This window comes from Ictidomys tridecemlineatus, chromosome 13 (genome assembly GCF_052094955.1).
Source record: "Ictidomys tridecemlineatus isolate mIctTri1 chromosome 13, mIctTri1.hap1, whole genome shotgun sequence".
Taxonomy (NCBI): Eukaryota; Metazoa; Chordata; class Mammalia; order Rodentia; family Sciuridae; genus Ictidomys; species Ictidomys tridecemlineatus.
Genome location: NC_135489.1, coordinates 847,504 through 865,306, shown reverse-complemented (window position 1 = coordinate 865,306; position 17,803 = coordinate 847,504). Strand labels below are relative to the sequence as shown.

General features: G+C 40.7%; 1 protein-coding gene and 1 non-coding gene across 3 annotated transcripts in view; both read left to right on the top strand.

Annotated features, from left to right (window-relative positions):
- The window catches only part of Atp9b (ATPase phospholipid transporting 9B), a 254,916-nt gene that overhangs the window by 85,762 nt on the left and 151,351 nt on the right, over positions 1 to 17,803 (top strand). For both annotated transcript variants that reach the window (XM_078029853.1, XM_078029852.1), the window contains exon 8: positions 13,167 to 13,261. In XM_078029853.1, coding sequence (XP_077885979.1) covers positions 13,167 to 13,261 — 95 coding nt within the window. The remainder of the gene's footprint in view (positions 1 to 13,166; positions 13,262 to 17,803) is intronic.
- LOC120886738 (U6 spliceosomal RNA) lies at positions 13,908 to 14,009 on the top strand. The gene has a single exon (XR_005729835.2). It is a non-coding gene; the product is annotated as a U6 spliceosomal RNA (small nuclear RNA).

Sequence of the window (17,803 nt, the reverse complement as noted above, 5' to 3'; positions counted from 1 at the left end):
TTGCTGTTGTTTCTATTTCTCCTTCATGTATTTGTGACTGTTGTTTGGGTTACACATAGCTGTCTGCTGGATGGATTGGCCCTTTGATCATTTTAATGTGTCCTGGAGATGCCCGCTCTCTATTGCTTACTGTTTACATTGTTTCCTATTATCTTTAGCCTTCTGTGTCTTTGAATTAGTCTAAAGTGTGTCTCTTGTAGATAGTGTATAGTTGAATCTTGGTTTTTTTCTTCTATTCTGTTAATCTTTGCTTTTTAAATATAATTAGCTTTATTCAGGAAAATTTATGTACAGTTAGGTGCATTCATTTAAAGTATATCTTATATGTTAAGGTGTATTAACAAATATACCTTCCTGTAAAACTACTATTGCTATTCCCACACACCCTCTTTGCCCCATTACCCTGCATTACCCTGCATTACCCTGCTTCCCTAGCCCTCGAGTTCTTCTTCTCCCACATCTGGTGGCAGAGGAGACACACAGCTCTGTGAACCTCAAGACATTCTTCCTGACTGCCCACACATCATCTTGAAAGGAGTTTTCTTGTCTCTGCTTCAGTTTGCCTTCACCACCTACACACTCACTCTCAGCCTATGACTTCACCTTCAATATCACTAGGAGCATTGGGGCCCTCAGACTGACAGTTCCTTCCATATTCTCCTCCTTGTTGAAGCATATGTTGAGCATGATGGCAAATCAGCACAACCACTTTGGAAAGCAATATGGAAATTTCTCAAAAGACTAGGAGTGGAACCACCATATAACCTAGCTGTCCCATTCCTTGTATTTTATCCCAAAGAGGTAAGAATCAGCAAACTATAGTGATAAATGCATACCAATGTTTATAGCAGCACAGTTCACAATTGCCATGTTATGGAACGAGCCCAAATGCCTGTCAGCAGACAAATGGATAAAGAAAATGTGGTGTAAACATAAACACAACAGAGTTCTACTCAGCCACAAAGAAGAATGAAATTAGATGTCATTTCCTGGTAAATGGTTGAAATGGAGAATGTCATGCTAAGTGAAATAAGCCAGACTCAGAAAGTTAAGAGTCAAGTGTTTTTCCTACAGAAGCTAGAGAGAAATAAAGAATATACATATACATATACATACATACATATATATATACATACATACATACATATATATATATATAATGAAAACAGAAGTGAGAATAGTGGGGTAGAGGAAGGGGATTGAGAAGAAGGGAGGAATAGAAAAGGGGAGGAACTGCAGAATGAAATTGACCAAATTATGCTGTGGCATGTGTGAGTATGTCGCAGAACTACTTTTATGTTTAACTATAATGCAGCGTTTAAAAAGCAATAAATAAATAGAAGGAAGACCAGTAGAAAAGAGGAAGGGGATCAAAGGAGGAAGAATGGGAGGGAAAGGGGAAGTCCTGGGGATTGAAATGGATCTACGCATTTTATATACATTTTTGAATATGTTAAAATGAAGGCTAGTCTTATGTATGACTATAATGCACCAACATAAAAAAAACTTGTATATTATTTACTGTAATTAAAGTCTTTAAACCTTAGTCAATACAGAAGTCCTAGATATAACAGTGTGTTCAAGCTTAGACAACAGCAGCTGGGTGCTTGTCAATACAGCTTGGTGAGTCTGTTCATGGCATCACATTGACTGTGTATTAATACGGAGTATTCTATTGAGCTGTGAGTGGATTGTTTAGAATGTAAATGAAGCTGTTGATGGATCTGGTGACTGATGGCTTAAATTCCAATCAATCAATTGCTTCATCAGTTTCTTAATTCAGATCAAATATCTCCTGGGTGCACACAGTTCTTTTAGTGGTATTAAGAGAAATTAATGCTTTAAAACTAATTTTCATCAATCTCTTATAAATGCCAATATCTTTTTCACTTGTGTCCTAAGTTGATGACATTATAATTGAAATGTTCAGGACATATTACAGTACCCCAGCTATCCCTTGTTAGTTGGACGAGGGTAGGTAAATGACACTCTCCTCATCTGCATTATCTCTGTAGTGCTATTCATCTTGTCTCCAGCTTAAAAATTTCATGCAGAGTCATTAAGTCATATAAATGATTTAAAAATTAAGTTTAATGACCAGGGCTCTGATATTAGAAATGTGAAGTCAATGTCTATTTCTCTTTTGTTGGGCATATACTGTGGCCCATTTCTTTCAGAGCTGCTAGATCCATAAGCTGGTCCAGGCTACCTGCTAATGCTGAGAGGTGACTTGTTACACTATGACAGACTCAGCTGTCTCTCAGGGTCCTTCAGTTACTTCATCACCACCTGATGTGGCTCTCCAATGTGACACATACACGAGTTGATCTTAATTTGGTGGTCATTAAACCTGTCCTTTCCTGTCAACTCTTGTCAATTATTCAAAATAAAATCAAGTATTCATAAGAAGTCTGTAATAGGATATAAGCAGACCAATTTAATAATTCATTTTTACTGATCTATAACTGGCATTCGTTGTAGCTCGTGCTTCTGTTAAAAATTACTAGATCTGGCACTCTCAAGATAAGCCAGGTTGATATGCTTCAGATTTTACTGCAGTACCCCTCCTGCCCCTATTGTAGCAATTGCTGTGTGGTTAGTAAGTTTAACTGTGCTTGGGGGAAAAATAGTATGTCATTTTACCTCCTAACTTTTAAAAATAGCATATAATTATTTAACATGATATGTGTCTTTTTTTTAAAGAAAGACAACTGCACTGTTTTCAGTGTTTAATATTTCTGCAGAGATCCAGATAATTGTTTTAACTTTTAGATACCCTGTATGTCTGAAATTTAAGACCTTCCAGAGAGTCTCACCTGTTCTTATTTAAATTTTAGAAAGTAGATTTGGAGCAGACTGGAGAGAAATGAGAATCTGTTCCGTTGAAGTTACTTTTATTTATTTTTTTAATCAAAATAAATATATTCACATGTTTAAGAGAAAAAAATCTTGAAAAAACATTGAACTTTAAAATAACATGAAGTACAAATTTTCTTATATTGGTTCCTGGTTGAAATTCGTCAGCTGTAGAGAGTGTTGTTCTTTTCATATAGTCTTTAGGAAAAAGACATCATAATTTAAAGTGTATGTAATCAGAGAAAAACTCTTGAATATATCATACATCATAATTTAAAGTGTAGGTAATTAGAGAAAAACTCTTGAATATATCATTAATTGATAAAGCAAATGGTTGGAAAATCTTGTTATAGCTCTGATCTTACTGTGCCTGAGAGAAGCAGCTTCACATTCAAATGCCCATATTGAGGATAGCTAAAAGGGTTAGAATTAAAGTGACTAAATGATTAGGACACATCTGAGGCACTACATTGGTGGCACTGTGATTAGTTGACAGTGCATCATTTGGAAGAGAAAAGCATTTGATGGTTATGAAGAGTGAGATTGAAAGAATGTCCAGCAGTAAGCACAAGTGTTTCTCTATTTTTGAGAAATAATTTGCTGCCAGTCAGTGACTTCCTAGTGCATGCCCTCATGGCTGAGTGTAGTAGATTTTTATAACACCACTCCATGTGATACCTTCCTTCCCCATTGTAGAGAAGAAAAAACAGTGAGTCCTAATAAGATAAAGTAACTTGACAAGGAGTGTCAATTAGTGAACTGTTCAGCCTTGAACCATCTGGCTGTTCCTTGTGTCTTGCCAGGTTTTAGTCACAAACCTCTGGTGCAGAGGTCCTTACCTTTGTCATGTCATACGTAGGGCTCTGTATTTTCTTTGCTGTGGGATCTGTATTAATGCACTATTGGGTGTCTTCACCTCACACTTGATGAAGGTGGCATTCCCTGGCCTCTCTCCTTGTTGTGAAAATCAGTAGTGTCTCCAAAAGTTGCCAAGTAGTTTTTTTATTTTCATTGGAGAGTCTCTAAAATGAATAATCTTAAATGCTTGGTGATGTGTCTTTTGAGAGTAATTGTTTCCATATTTTTCAGAGACCGTTATTTCCACTAAGAACAGATTGAATCTATGGGAATTGAGACTGACTTGTCTCCAAGCCACACATAGCCAGTAGCACAGGGTGGAAACCTCACTAGCCAAGCAAGTTTAAGCACCGCCCTTCACCAATAGGTAGTATATGTGGAAGGTAAATTACCTTTCTTCTTCCTTGCCTCAGCTCCATGAGAAGGAAGCTCTATTCTAGACCAAGGGCTTTGTTTCTCTGCTTCATGTTGGTGGAGGCGAAGGCATCATCCCAGGCAGAGCTGGCCCCTCTCTGATTTTTCTCAGACCGTGATGCAGAAGCCCTGCTCAGCAAACTTGTGTCAGGATATTGTGGTGGCCCTTCTGCTTCTAGTTCCTATTCATAGGCAAGAGCTTTGCTCCAGCCTTATAGGTGCCCCACCCCAGTGATTCCTAGCTCTAGCTAGTGGGTCAGCCAGTGGACACTCGTGGAGGGACTGCTACCACAAGCCTACCCCAAGGGCACTTGAAAAGCACATGTCTTGCCCTAGCTCCAGTGCAGTGGCTCACATGTTCTAACAGATTTCTGCAGGCAGTAGACTTTGGAACAGAGCCTGGCACAGTTTATTCCAGGGTATCATTAAACAATTTGGGAGAACTTGGTAGTCAACAGTTCAAGGTAGGAGATAGCAACACAGCAGGAACCTCCTTGGAGAGTCCCAGGATCCTCGACAGGGAAGCTGTGTGCCTGTGCTAGGCTCTAAGAGCTATCACAGGGGGACTGGGATAAACTCAGAAGGATTTCCCCAGAGACAATTTAGCAGTGCCACAGCCTCACTGGCACTGGGGCTAAATCACTCATGCTCCTCTGACCCAGCAACAAGTCCTACATAGCTCAGCTTAAGCATGAGATCACAAGTATCTGTTAGTGTCTAGGGTATGTTCTCCCTGGTCTCAGGAGAGCAGGGACAGTGCCTATAAAGCCGCTTCCTGAGTGAACTAGAGCAGGACCCTGCCTTCCCTGATCAGCCCTTAGCACTGCAGAACCTGACTCCTCAAACAAGTTGCAGCACCACCCTTGACCAGTAGGTGGTGTGTGTGGAGCCAGGGCTCAGCAGACCATGAGCAGGGTTGCTGAGGTTACTCCTGCAGGGAGTGGGTTTTGCAGAAGTAGTTCAGCTAGGTCACTCCAAAAGTAGATGTTTGTTTATCACAGTTCAAATTGTTCAGTGCTTCAGCTGTGAGGCTAGGTGCTGCAGCAGGGGGACTAAGGTGTGTGATGCTGTAAGGCTTGGATTTGGGGTGCAGTGCACCTGATCGAGGTTTTTGGACTGTATACTTTCTCTTGAGATTTAAGGCTTGTCTGTCTGAAAGGCTGGAATAGGTTTTTTCAGAGGATGGCAGCATACCTCAGGTATACTGGGGGAACTCTGACTGGTTCTCAGTAAGCAGCTGCTCAGCAGGTGTTAGTGACTTTCCCATTTTTGAGGAAGAGGAAGAGACATTCTACTATGCACATGTATTTTGTACATTTTTTTGAGGGATTTGCTGCAGGGCAGTTTTTAATCAGTAGACTCTTACTTAATTTGGTGTTATGTTGGTTTCTCACCCCATAGTCTTTGGGAGGTGGCTTCTAACTGAGCTGTGCTTCCTGGAATTGTGATGTACTTAGTCCCTTCTTGCTACTTACCCCTGTCATCAAAGGAGGTTTTTGTAGAGAAAGGAGAAGTGTCTTCAGAACACATATGGGGATACCACTGCAGACCTAGGTGCAGGCAGACAGCTAGGGGAGGATCCAGCAGCACATGGAATCGGTAAGGCCAGAGGAGAGCGCTTGCATGAAGGAACAGGTTGTTGCCCAGTGCTGCTCTGAGGCCATTGGAGAGTGATGTGAAGGGTCTGTTGGGTTTGGCAGCCAACCTTGTTGATGTTAGCCACAGAGGTTTCAAAGTGATGGGGATTTAAAAGAGTAAAAAAGGTGGTACTGCATGGCTACAAGAGCAGAGATGGTTTAACACTCGAAGAAGAGTTTGCGGGGGGTGGGGGCAGTGATAGGGAGCTTGCCTGCCACCTGTGGGGCCCTGGGTTTGGTCCCACCACTACAAAACAAGAGAGTATGTGAAGGTCAGTCAGTGTTGTCCCAGACTTTTTGTGGACTTTGAACATTTTTTAGAAGTGCTTACTGAGTGAGCTGTGGTGCTTCTCACTCTAGGTGTTCACACATAACAATTATATGTGCAGTTTATTGTTGCCTCCCGACATGCAGTGCCTTTTGATGCTTTCTCTTCATCCTGAAGGCTTTGTTCAGTGGGCAGAATTCTTGTTGGCCAGTCCAGAACCTTCTGATGTTTTTATGAGTAATGTTTGGTGGTGCTTACTGTGTTTAGAGGAAACAGTCAACTATTCTCTTTCTTGAAGTGACAGTCCCTTAAATCAGTCTCATCTTCTCCTCCAGTGGCAAAGGAATCCCAATACTGTGTGATTGTGTCAGTAAGTTCCTCGGCATTTTACAACCAGAGCCACAGTCCCATTGTCATCCCATAAAATTCTCCATCATCTTATATGCAGTTACTTTCCAACTTTCTGATTCTCTGATTTCTTATTTCTTTTTATCTATTCAAATCAGGACCTATGGTCTGACACATTGCATTTGGTGAGTATGTCTCTTAAGTCTGTTTTCACCTGTATAATTCCTTTTCTTTCTTCTTTCTTTTTTACTTATTGAAGAAACAGAGTAATTTGACCTAAAGAATTTCCCGTATTTTAGATTTGCCTGATTGCACAACTGTGGTGTTAGTTAAGCTCTGCCTTTGTTTCCTGTTAACTAGTAGCAAAGTCTAAAGACTTCATTATGATTGTTTTCAGATTTCTTTCTGCTGCTTGCTTCTCTTTTTGTTGATGGATGCTGTGTCACTGCTACTCTGTGTGTCCTGGTGTGATGCCAGCTGCATGATGTTCAGATGGCCCTCTTGGAGTGAGGTGATGAGTAGATAGGTGTGCTCTGGCCCACCTTGTTTTTCCTGGGGTAGCAGCCACAGGGAGCTCTGTCCAGACCCACTGGTTCCTTCCTTGTTGACAAGTGTTAACTCCTTTCCTTTCTCTTTGAAATTGACATTCTCTTAGAATTTGTTCCTATCAACTGTTTTGATTACTCTGAAATTTCAGAAAAGGCAAAACAAATCTTTGATACTCCCCTTATTTACTTATTTGAAGAACAATACGCTGGAAAAACTAAAAATAGAATTTCCATTTACTGCAGCAATCCCAGTTATGGATTTTTACCTAAGAAAGCTGAAGGCATTATGTTGCAAGGATGTCTGGAAACCCGTGATCCTGGCTACTCACAGTAGCCAGGTATAAGGCCATTGGCCAGTGTCCATAGGCATCAAGTGGTTGGAGAGGATGTGCTGTGGGTGACTTGGCATGTGTGCACAGTGGTGCACTGCCTAGCCTTGAGAAAGAGGCACATCCTATCACTTGTGCAACCTGACGAACTTAGAGGATGTTCTGCTGAGGCAAATAAACCAGCCACAGAAAGACATAGGCTGCGTGTTTTCAGTTCCGCATGGAATCTGGAACAGTCCATCCACCTCACAGACACAGAGACAATTGTGGCCACCAAAGGCTGCGGTGGCAATGGCTCAATGCTACAGGAATAAGGCCTTTTTGATTTTCATTTATTTATTTACTTATTTTTACATCTGTTTTAGCTGGTCATAGTATGCTGTACAGTTCAGAATAACTAAGAGTAAATTTCAAATGGTCTTACTATAGAAAATGACAAGTATTTGAGGTAATAGATATGTTGAATAGCTTTATCTATTTCACATTGTATTCTTGAATCATATAACAACATTTTATTCCCTGTAATATATACAATTATGATTCATCAGTTTACAACAACAACAAAAGAACATGGTGGGTTCTTAACACAGGCAGGCAAAGACTTTTTAGTAGATTTATGTCCCATGCACTTGAACATGTTGATGCTGCACAGCTTGTGACGGCTTCTCACAGTCAGATTGCCCTTTTCTTCTATGTGGAGGGCCTCCGTGGTCTCTTGACAGTGGTGCCTGCCCACAGGCCTTCCTGCATGGAAGGGTACTGTCTCAGCCTCTTTCTTCCTCACTCCTGCCCCACCACAGGTCTCAAGCAGCTCTGATTCCTCCTGAGTATTTTCTTTGGAAGGAGCTTGATTTCTATTTCTTTCTTCTTTCTCTTTTTGGTACTTGTGATTGACTTAGAGGTACTTTACCAATGAGCCACATCCCCAGCCTTTTTGTTTTGTTTTTAATTTTGAGACAGCATCTTGCTAGGTTTCCCAGGTTGCCCTTGAATTTGTGAACCTCCTGTGTCCAGCCTTTTAGGCTTCTGGGATTGTGGGTCTGTGCCACTGCAACTGGTTGATTTCTCTTTTTGGAAAGAATAATTTGTCAAGGGTGCACTGATGATTTCCAGTTCAGATTCAGGATCACAAAGTTTTTACATCTTCAGATTGTATTTTTTGTGTAGAAAGTTTTGCTTTGTACATTTTCCTTGTCTACAAATCTCATTATGAAAGTTAAGACAAATAACACCAGTTCCCTGATGATATATACCAAGTTTTCATTACTGTGACATATAATAATTGAATAATTAGGTGAAGTTTAAATTTTATATTTGACTCTTCCGTCCACAGATCACTTTGTAGACAGCCTGGGTACCATGTGACTAACTGGTGATCACCCCTTTACTCCTTCACTTTGTTGAGTCTGTTGGTGACTGGTCTCTGCACGCTTTTATGCAACTCACATATTGACAGCAAAGTATGTAGTTGCGTTGCCGCCTTCTCAAAGTGATTTTGCCTTTTACCATCAAGCACAACTTCATTACTCCAGCCAGTGTATTGAGGCATTGTTTCAACTTTTAAAGCCTGTTATGTAATATGGCCTTTTGTTCCTGTTATTGTCACTGTAACTGGGTGTCTTGCAATTTCTTCAGTTGAGTTTTTAAAAGTCTATCAGGAAACACACAGGGGAAAACATTCTAGAAAAGTGGTAGAAAGTGACAGTGAGTCTTGGTGTGCACAATTGCAGGAAGTCCTGCCATTCCAGAACTCTGAAGGAAGCCACTTGAGAGTGTGTAAAGTGATAGAAAAAGAAGGTGGCCATAAGAAAATTCACATTGCTGCCTTTCTGACAGATTGATGGTTTGCAGCCCCAGGAATTTATTATTATAAACCTCTTGATATAAATTAGGGAAATCATGGTAACGAATAGGATGAAGATATCTTGAGGTAAGACATACCCACTGTAGTCTCACCAGGATGGAACTCTTGCTCCAGGATGAGCATTCTAGGCCAGTCCCACCTCAGCCAAGAGTAGGACTGGGCCAAAGCCCAGAAGGGCGCTCTTGCTTTGTGGCAAGTGGAAGGAGGCAAGAAGTACCCAGGGAGCTTCCACAGAACTTAAGAGCAGAGTCAAGACTCTCATTCCCGGCATTCTTGTTATTTAAGTTCCCATCTACTCAGTAAATGCCAGTTTTATTTCTTTCATTTTCCCATACATTTATAACTGGCAGGAGGAGAGTTTTGGTGTCCTGACAGGTTTTCAGCAGTCATGGGACAGTTGCTGAATAAGATCACATGGCATGGATCTAGCCTGGACAGTTATCTTTATGGCCCCATGGTAACTGCACCAAGTGGATATAGTCTGCCTGCGTACTGTTCAGAGGTTTGAACATGATAGTCTCCAAGTTGTAGTGCAACATTGCACTCCTGGAATGGCAACTGAAAGCTATTACAGTGTATCTGCAGTTTTTCCTTAGGATACATACCACTCACTAGTGGGTGCAGTCCCATTACTGCAAGTTGTTATATGAGGTTCTGAGATCCTGGGTGATGGTTATTGCAGCTTAGTCTTTGTGTCTTCTCAAACCCTGCCTGTAATGGGGCAGAGCTGTAATACCACATGGGTCATTGCTGGATTCCTGTAGCTGGTAGAGGAGGGGTGAGAGGAGGAGTTAACACAGAGGAAACCTGGACTCTTTGTCTGTCATGGGTACGTTGTGGTGCTGATTATGGTTTCAGAAACATGAACATGCAGTCATGCACCAAGTGGGACTTCTCAACCAACCACAGGCCATGTTTATGAGGGTGACCCCATGAAATTTTAGTGCAGCTGAAATGTTCTCATTGCCCAGTGGTGTTTCTTGGGGGTCTTAATTCTGTAAGCAGTGCAGTGTACATGTGTGTGAGTGAAGTGATGCTGGTATGAACAAACCTGTGCTGCCAGTCTTCTGGAAGGGCATGTCAGTTATGAACATGCTTAGTGCTTGGTAATGATAATGCATGACTGTGTTAATCATTGAGATATTCCTGTACTGTATTTTTTGTTGTTACTTGAGAGTGTATTCCTACTTGTTGAAAAGAGAGAGAGAGAGAGAGAGAGAGAGAGAGAGAGTATTTATTGTAAACGAGTATGTGGTGTTACTCTAGCAGCAAGCTCATACGGATTTGTGCTCACCACATCCTTTGTTTGCATCAAGAGGCCATATCAAGTAACCTGTGCCATCTGGGTTTGCATTGGTATACCCAGCAACATTGCCCAGTGGTGCATTTCTCAGAAGGTACTCCTGTTGTTCAGTGATGTGTAGCTCTATGTCACATGTTAACAGATTTAAACATGAGGATCATTGTGTAGCAGTAGACTTCCATAATACTGTTTGTTTATTTATGACAAAGGTCGTTCATACATATACAAAAGAGAAATCAGACTGCCAGATAAAACCAGTAGTCTACACACAGCATTTAACACAGAATGAGCTACCAGTTATCCCTGTAAGAGCCCAAAGAATAGACCACCTGCAGCCACGGGGCCTGGTAGGATTCTCATTCTGCATTCTATGTCCTTGAGAATCGGGGTGCTTGATGCAGAAGAAGGGAGATGCAGCTGGAAGCGATAAGGGGTCATGAGAAACCCCACAGCATTGACTTTGGATTGGCGAGATCAGTGTGAACGCAGGATGTACTTTGTGCAACACACAAATACACACACACACACACACACACACACACTTTTCTCTCTTGCTTTTGTTCACTGAAAAGACCTAGAAATGATGTTCAACCTAGTAGTATTCTGCAGTACCAGACTGTGAAGGAGACTGTCAAAATCTAATAGATTGATATCATCAGGACTAAGGCAAGAACCTAAAGAGGTACCCAATGGACAATGTGGGGCAATTTGAGATTCTGTAATGATAATAATGAGCACATTGTATTGAAACATCAGTACTGTAGCTCATCCATGTGCTTCCCCCATGGAACACTAGCTGAGGGTGGCAGAGTACCAACTCCTTGTCTTAGAATGTCGAGGGTGAAGAACCATGAGCCAGTCCTTACTTAAGAAGCTGTTCTATTAGGTGACCAACCTAATACACTGGGTAGAAGCTTCTCTGCTTGAGTTTCACTCCACCTAGACATGAAAAGGCTGTCTTGCCCTGCACCCTATAGTATAACAGTGGGTCTGTGCATCGAGCATGAGTGGCTGTAGGACCATTGTAGAGTGGACACTGCCCCTTGCACCTCTGGTGTGGGACCGTGGATGTGCATTCAGTGCAGTGCAGACCTAGACCTTCAGCAGAGGAAATAACAGGGAAGGAGATCTGCAGGTGAAGAGAGAATTTGGTGACATACCAGAATGGCAAGCCCGTGCAAGTAGGTGGTGGACTCTTCAGTGCAGCCAGCAGCAGCAGGTGCCCCTGGCATCTTCCAGAAGGAGGGAAGGACAGAGATAGGCATGGGGCATGTAATGCTTGTTGTAATTTGATTTTTCAATTATGTAAAGCATGTATCCTTTCCAAGTGAACAGTATCAAGAAAGATGTAGTCGGGTCTGGCTTCTCTTCCTGTCCATTCTTTTCCATACAGGTATAATGCACTTGTGCATACCCACAGCTGTGTACCTACACAAACAAAGCACAGACATACACAGATACACATGCATCTAGACAGTTACACACAGATGTGTTCAAATGAAGGGATACATGTACACTCAGACACATGCACGGATACAAATACACAGTACAAATGTACATGGATGCACACACTTAAAGCTCAAACACAGATATTCACACACTTATACATACATTTATTCTCCTTTCTCCTTCCTTTCTCTTACTGTGAGTTAGTGTTCTGTACATAATGTTCTCTTACTTCCTTCATGTCAGCATGTGTCCTAGAAGTCATTTGATAACAGTATGTAGGGGTCTTTCTTTCTTTTCCTTTCTTTTCCCTTGTGCTCTCCTTTATTCAGCTAGTTCTCTTTTTGCCCCCAACCTTTTGTTTTTGTAAACAGTATTGCAGTGAATAGTTCTGAGAGTTTGTCATTTTGTGCTTTTCATGTTCTCTCTTCAGGGTACATTCTGAGAAATGGGATGATATAACGCAGTCTTGGAGGGTCAGTGGAATTTTGTAACTTGATATTTTTCTGTATTAAAAATCAAATAGCAGTGCTGGGGCAGTAGCTCAGTGGCACAGCATTTCCTCACATGCTTGAGAGAGTTCAATCCTCAGCACCACATATAAATAAGTAAAATAATAATAATAATAATAATAATAATAATAATAGTCCATTGACAGCTAAAAGAATATATTAAAAAATCAGATATGTTTATGAGTGTCCAGTAGCACATTAGCTGTGCTGTTATTATTGAATATATGTTCTGTGGTGGTAAATGTAACATTTTTTTAGCAAGGTAATATCATGCACTCTTGGAAATTTTTGTGTGTCTCATTTTTTTGTCACTCTCAAAAGACATTAAAGGTAGAACTGACCCCTGTAGTCTCTATAGTAGTTAATGTTAAACCTTAAAAGGCAGAAACGCCAAATAGAAATCAGGTGATCAAAAACATTGAATGAGCTTGGCATGGTGGTACACGATTATAATCTCAGAAGCTTGGGATGCTGAGATGGGAGGATTGTGAGTTCAAAGGCAGCCTCAGCAACTTAGTGAGGCCTAAGTAACCCAGTGATTCCCTGTCTCTAAATAAAATATTAAAATAACACACACAAAAAAACCCCCAAAAAACCAACAACATTGAATGGCTGTATCTTTTCAGAGACTTGATCTGTCAGTCACATCATGTCAAAATGAAGGCCTTTGAAGTTTTTTGTTCTCAGGATGTATCTCTTCTGCCTGGATCTGTGCACTTTACCTCAGGAATAACCTTCTGTACTACATTTTGAGAGTTGTGACTTTTCTTCTCTACTTCCAAGGTTCATGTTTCATTCGAACGGACCAGCTGGATGGCGAGACAGACTGGAAGCTGAAGGTGGCTGTGAGCTGCACTCAAAGGCTGCCGGCCTTGGGGGTGAGAACCATCAAGATGTGTGCAAATAAAGGGATACATGTACAGTTTTGTCTTCAGTGGGAATGTCTAGGGAGTAAGGACCTTTCTGTTCATGCCATATAAGTTATATACACTATGAAAATACATTGAGAACTTGTTTTGTTGTTTTCTTATTCCTAACCAAAATATTTCCTGAGGTTTATAAGCATATAACCTGTTTTATATTGTTGGGTATTTTTTTTTTTTTTGGCTTCACACTTTAGACTTTTATTTTTCTTTTTCTACTTTTTTACATTCTCATTAAATAATCTCAAAGTTGAAGACTTTGGTGGGACATAGAAGGTCCATTGTTGCTAACTAGCTTACTCCCTAATAGCTACTCAAGGTACTACTTTGAGAGACTGGGACTCAACCCTGGTTTAATCAGCATTTGAGCCCAGTCTGTCTTTCTAATGAAGCATGGAGAACCTCTCTGATAGAAGGAAGTGAGTTTTGCAGTGTCTCTTGAGCCAGGGAAAGGAGAAAGGCTCCAGCTTGAGTCCACCAAGTGTTTGTATGTCACTTTAGAAGGTAGAGGTTGGGTCAGAGAGCAAGGTCATGGATGGTGTTTATTTCCAGTGATCTCTAAAACAGCTCTTACAAATGTCAAGAATCTTCTAAACTGTGGGTGCTTCGGCAGCACATATACTAAAATTGGAACGATACAGAGAAGATTAGCATGGCTCCTGCACAGGATGATACGCAAATTCGTGAAGTGTCCCATATTTAAAAAAAAAAAAAAAAGAAAAAAAAAGAATCTTCTATACTGGCATACATATATTGTTTTTTTCCTCCATTCTTGAAAAAACCCTAGTTGTGGTCATTTGATGTTTGTTTTCTTTTAGCTTGTATCTAGTATTGATCTGAGTGAGAGTAGCTTTGTCTTACGTGATTCGATGATTCCATGGAGAGTAAAGCAGATTGAGATTGTCTAGGGTGACCTTTGACCACACAGTTGTTTCAGCTGTGGAAAGAAGGTTAGGTACTGCTGATTCCGTCACTGCCCTTTGTTTAGTTGCATCAGGATGGGAGTACCTACTGCTTATGCTGCAAATGGTTTGCAGCTGCTGTGGACAGCAGGAGCCACTGAATCTCTCTCTGCTGCACTTTCTGGAAACTAGAAAGTGGCACATGTGGGGCTGGGATGCCATGCTTCTTCCATCTACAGTGTTTATTTCAGGTAGTCCCTACATTAGAAGTAATTTCTCTGTGTTCTCTGGCTTTTTCAGAACCAGTGGGCCCCAACAAGCTTCTTATTCCTTTGTGTATTCTTCATCACATGAGAATGTGTTGTCCAGAGTCACCATCACCATCTCCTCTTTCTTTCTCTTTTGACAACTTAAAAATACCACATATGCTTGCCTCTACTGCCATACAGAGTGAATCCAGGCTAGATTTGGAACACAGATTGTAATTTTCTCACCCTGAGGTTTTTAGCTGACCAGCCTCCTCTAGCACCCTTCCATGGAGCCAGGGAAGCAACTTCTACTTTATTTATTTTAAAATATATTGACACTAAAAGAGGGCATCCAAGTAGCAAATCTTATGTGGAGAGCATCCAAATAGCTGGTCAGATAGCAAGAATTATGGGATAAAATGTTCCACAATTTCAGGCTTCTGGTTTTTCTAAACTGTTGGAGAAGAGTTGTACCAAAACACTCAGTAACTAGTGACAGATGGATTACCAGACATTATCTTTTAAAATATTTAACATAAGCATAAAAGAAAAAAATTTCATTTTGACAGAACGTTGACCAGCTCATTGTTTAAATCTATACTTCTTGGAAGTCTAATAGACTGGAATTTTCCATCACATCCTTCCTGTATTTCTCATTTGGTTATTTGTCCCTTACCTTTGCCATTTCATGTTGGTGCTTGCCAACATGCAATGTACATGTACGTTCATGTATATTGTAATCCTCCAAATCAGTAAAACCAGATATATGGAAGTGTGTGTCCTCCCTTTAATTTTCCCAATTTTAAACATATAGAAATATGTCTCTTATTTTGTCTCTGTATATCTTGTAGTCCCACTCATTCCCCAGTTTGGAAGTTTATTTTGAAAACTGCCTGAATTTCTGCTCTGGATCAGGATTTCTCCATTAAAGCCAATAGCATACCAGCTAGATGATTTGTTGTAGTCTGTTAATTCTCAGTGCTCTGTGATGGCTTCTTTACATTCTGTAGGATATATCAGGTATTAATCTCTGTGTTCTGAGTTGTCACAGCTCTTCTTTTCTATGATTGATGATGACAGAAGGAAGATTCTCCTAGACCAGTGGATGAAGAGATTATAGGAGTCAGATTTGCTATCATTGCCCCCATCAACCGGTTGACTCTCGTATCTTCCCAGTGGTCGGGGACAGTAGGACAGCTCCCATGCCTTGAAGTCACAAGTATAGCATTGAGGCACTTTCCCACCCAAAGGGTTTTGGGGGAAGGTACACAAGCAGCTTCTGCATTTCAGAGTAATTGCCCAGCTGTTTTTCATGATGGCAGTACCATTCACTGTCTCCATTAGGAGTGGAAGAGTGGTCCAGCATCTGTCTTCAGCAACATCAGTATTGTCACCATTTTGATCTTATTATTCATGACTTTGTGTGGTGAGGTCTCTGCCATTTTAGTCCCATTTCCCTCATGACTTGTTTTGTGAGCTTTGCCTCACATGCTGTTTGGTATCTGTGTATCCTCTTTGGTGTAGTGTCTGCCCACTTAGAAAGTATTGTCTAGGTGGTTGTGCAATGGAGATCTTTAACTTTGGCGTTCCAGTCTATATAGCAGCCATCTGTTTCTTCACTTGCAGTATCACATTTGACCTGAGTCAGTGTTGGAGAAAAGTGCAGAGACCATTTATTGTGTTCCATCTCATCTTGGGGGACATATTCAGCCCTTGTGTGTAGAGATAATTGTCCTGGTTCATAGATACCTTGATCAGGTTGAGGAAGTTCTTCCTAGTCTCATTTGCTGAGAGGTTTTCCATGAGTAGGTACGGGATTTTTCAAAGGCTTTTCTGTATCTATTGAGGTGAGCATGTGGTTTTTCACCATTATTAATAATAATTTTGTGGACCAGTTTTTACGCTTGTTACACTACCAGCAGAATGGGACGAATACTGTTTTGTCTTGCTGAGAGTCCTTTATACATATTGCAGCATTTGACATTTTGTTAAGGATTTTTTATGTCTATGTTCAGGAATGATATTGCTCAGGATTGTTTTTGTTTAATGTCTTTAGTTTGATATCTAGGAGTATGCTGGCTTCATAAAACAATTTAGAGAGTCATTTTGCGTCTCGTATGTTTCAAGTGGTTGATGTAAGATTGGTGTTATTTCTTTTTTTATATGTTGAACAAATTCACCTTTGAAACCATTTGATCCAAGAGTTTACATTTTGGGAAACTCTTTAATTATGAAGTGAATTTTGTTTATGGATTTGGAACTAATCAGATTTTTCAGCAGCTTATAATACTTAATTTCTTTGTGTATTGTCAATTTCTCTGTCGTTTCTGGTTTTGTTTCTGTTTTTAAAACTTTCTTCTTGGAATAGGTCACACTTTTCTGCGTTTTTTTTGCATGTCTGATAAATTTTAATTGGGTGCTGGATATTATAAAATTTTTAGGGATTTTTTTCCTCCTTCAGAGATCTTAATTTATAATCTTTTTTTTTTTTTACTTTAGCAACTTGTAGATGGGCTTTCTCTTTTCAAGTCTTGTTCTTAAACTTCTTTAGGATGGACCAGAGTCCCTTTACTGTGATGTTTCATTTGCTGAGAGGTTTACCATGAGTAGATACTGGATTTTTTATCCTGCTCCCAAGGTGCAGTCCTTCTGGGATCCTCCTAGGACCTACTGAATTGCAAGCCCCTCTTGACTCTCAGTCTCTCCCCAGCTCTGTTGCCCTGGGATGATGCAGTTTGGAGTTCTCTGTTAATGCTTGGTGAGGCCAGATGTAATCCCACCCTGTGTGTGTTCATGTTGACAATTGGTAGCAGGTTTCTGCAACTTTGTTTGCTTGGCTTCTTCCCAGTACCTGCAAATGCCAGCACAGTTTACGTAGGTCTGGTCTCCAGAGCTCAAGGTGCCTGTCTCCCCTGCCTAGCTGTTACTCTCACCCTGAGGGGTGTAATCACCCCAGTATAGGAATGGGCTGCTGTGGGATGCATGGCTGTGTTTGTTTCTTGAGGTCATTGTGTCCAGTGTCTGAAAGTGACTGTTCTAGTTGTTTTCAGTGGGAAGGCAAGTCTCACACCAGTTAATTCAATATTGCTTATAGAAGAAGTCCTTGATTATTTTTTAATGAGAACTAAGTGCCTGTGGACTATACAAGCTACATGGCATTTCTGTTAACTAAATTTAAAGCAAATAGGTATTGGTTTCTTGAGGATTGGCTTGTCAGTAGGGATACATCTGCCTGGAGGACTAAACATGCCGACCAGGTAGCCTGTCTCTGGGAGAGGACTTGGTATGTACCCTCTGTTTACCTCAGAAGCTCCTCAGTCCTTAGGATGCATTCCTTCAAAAAAGAA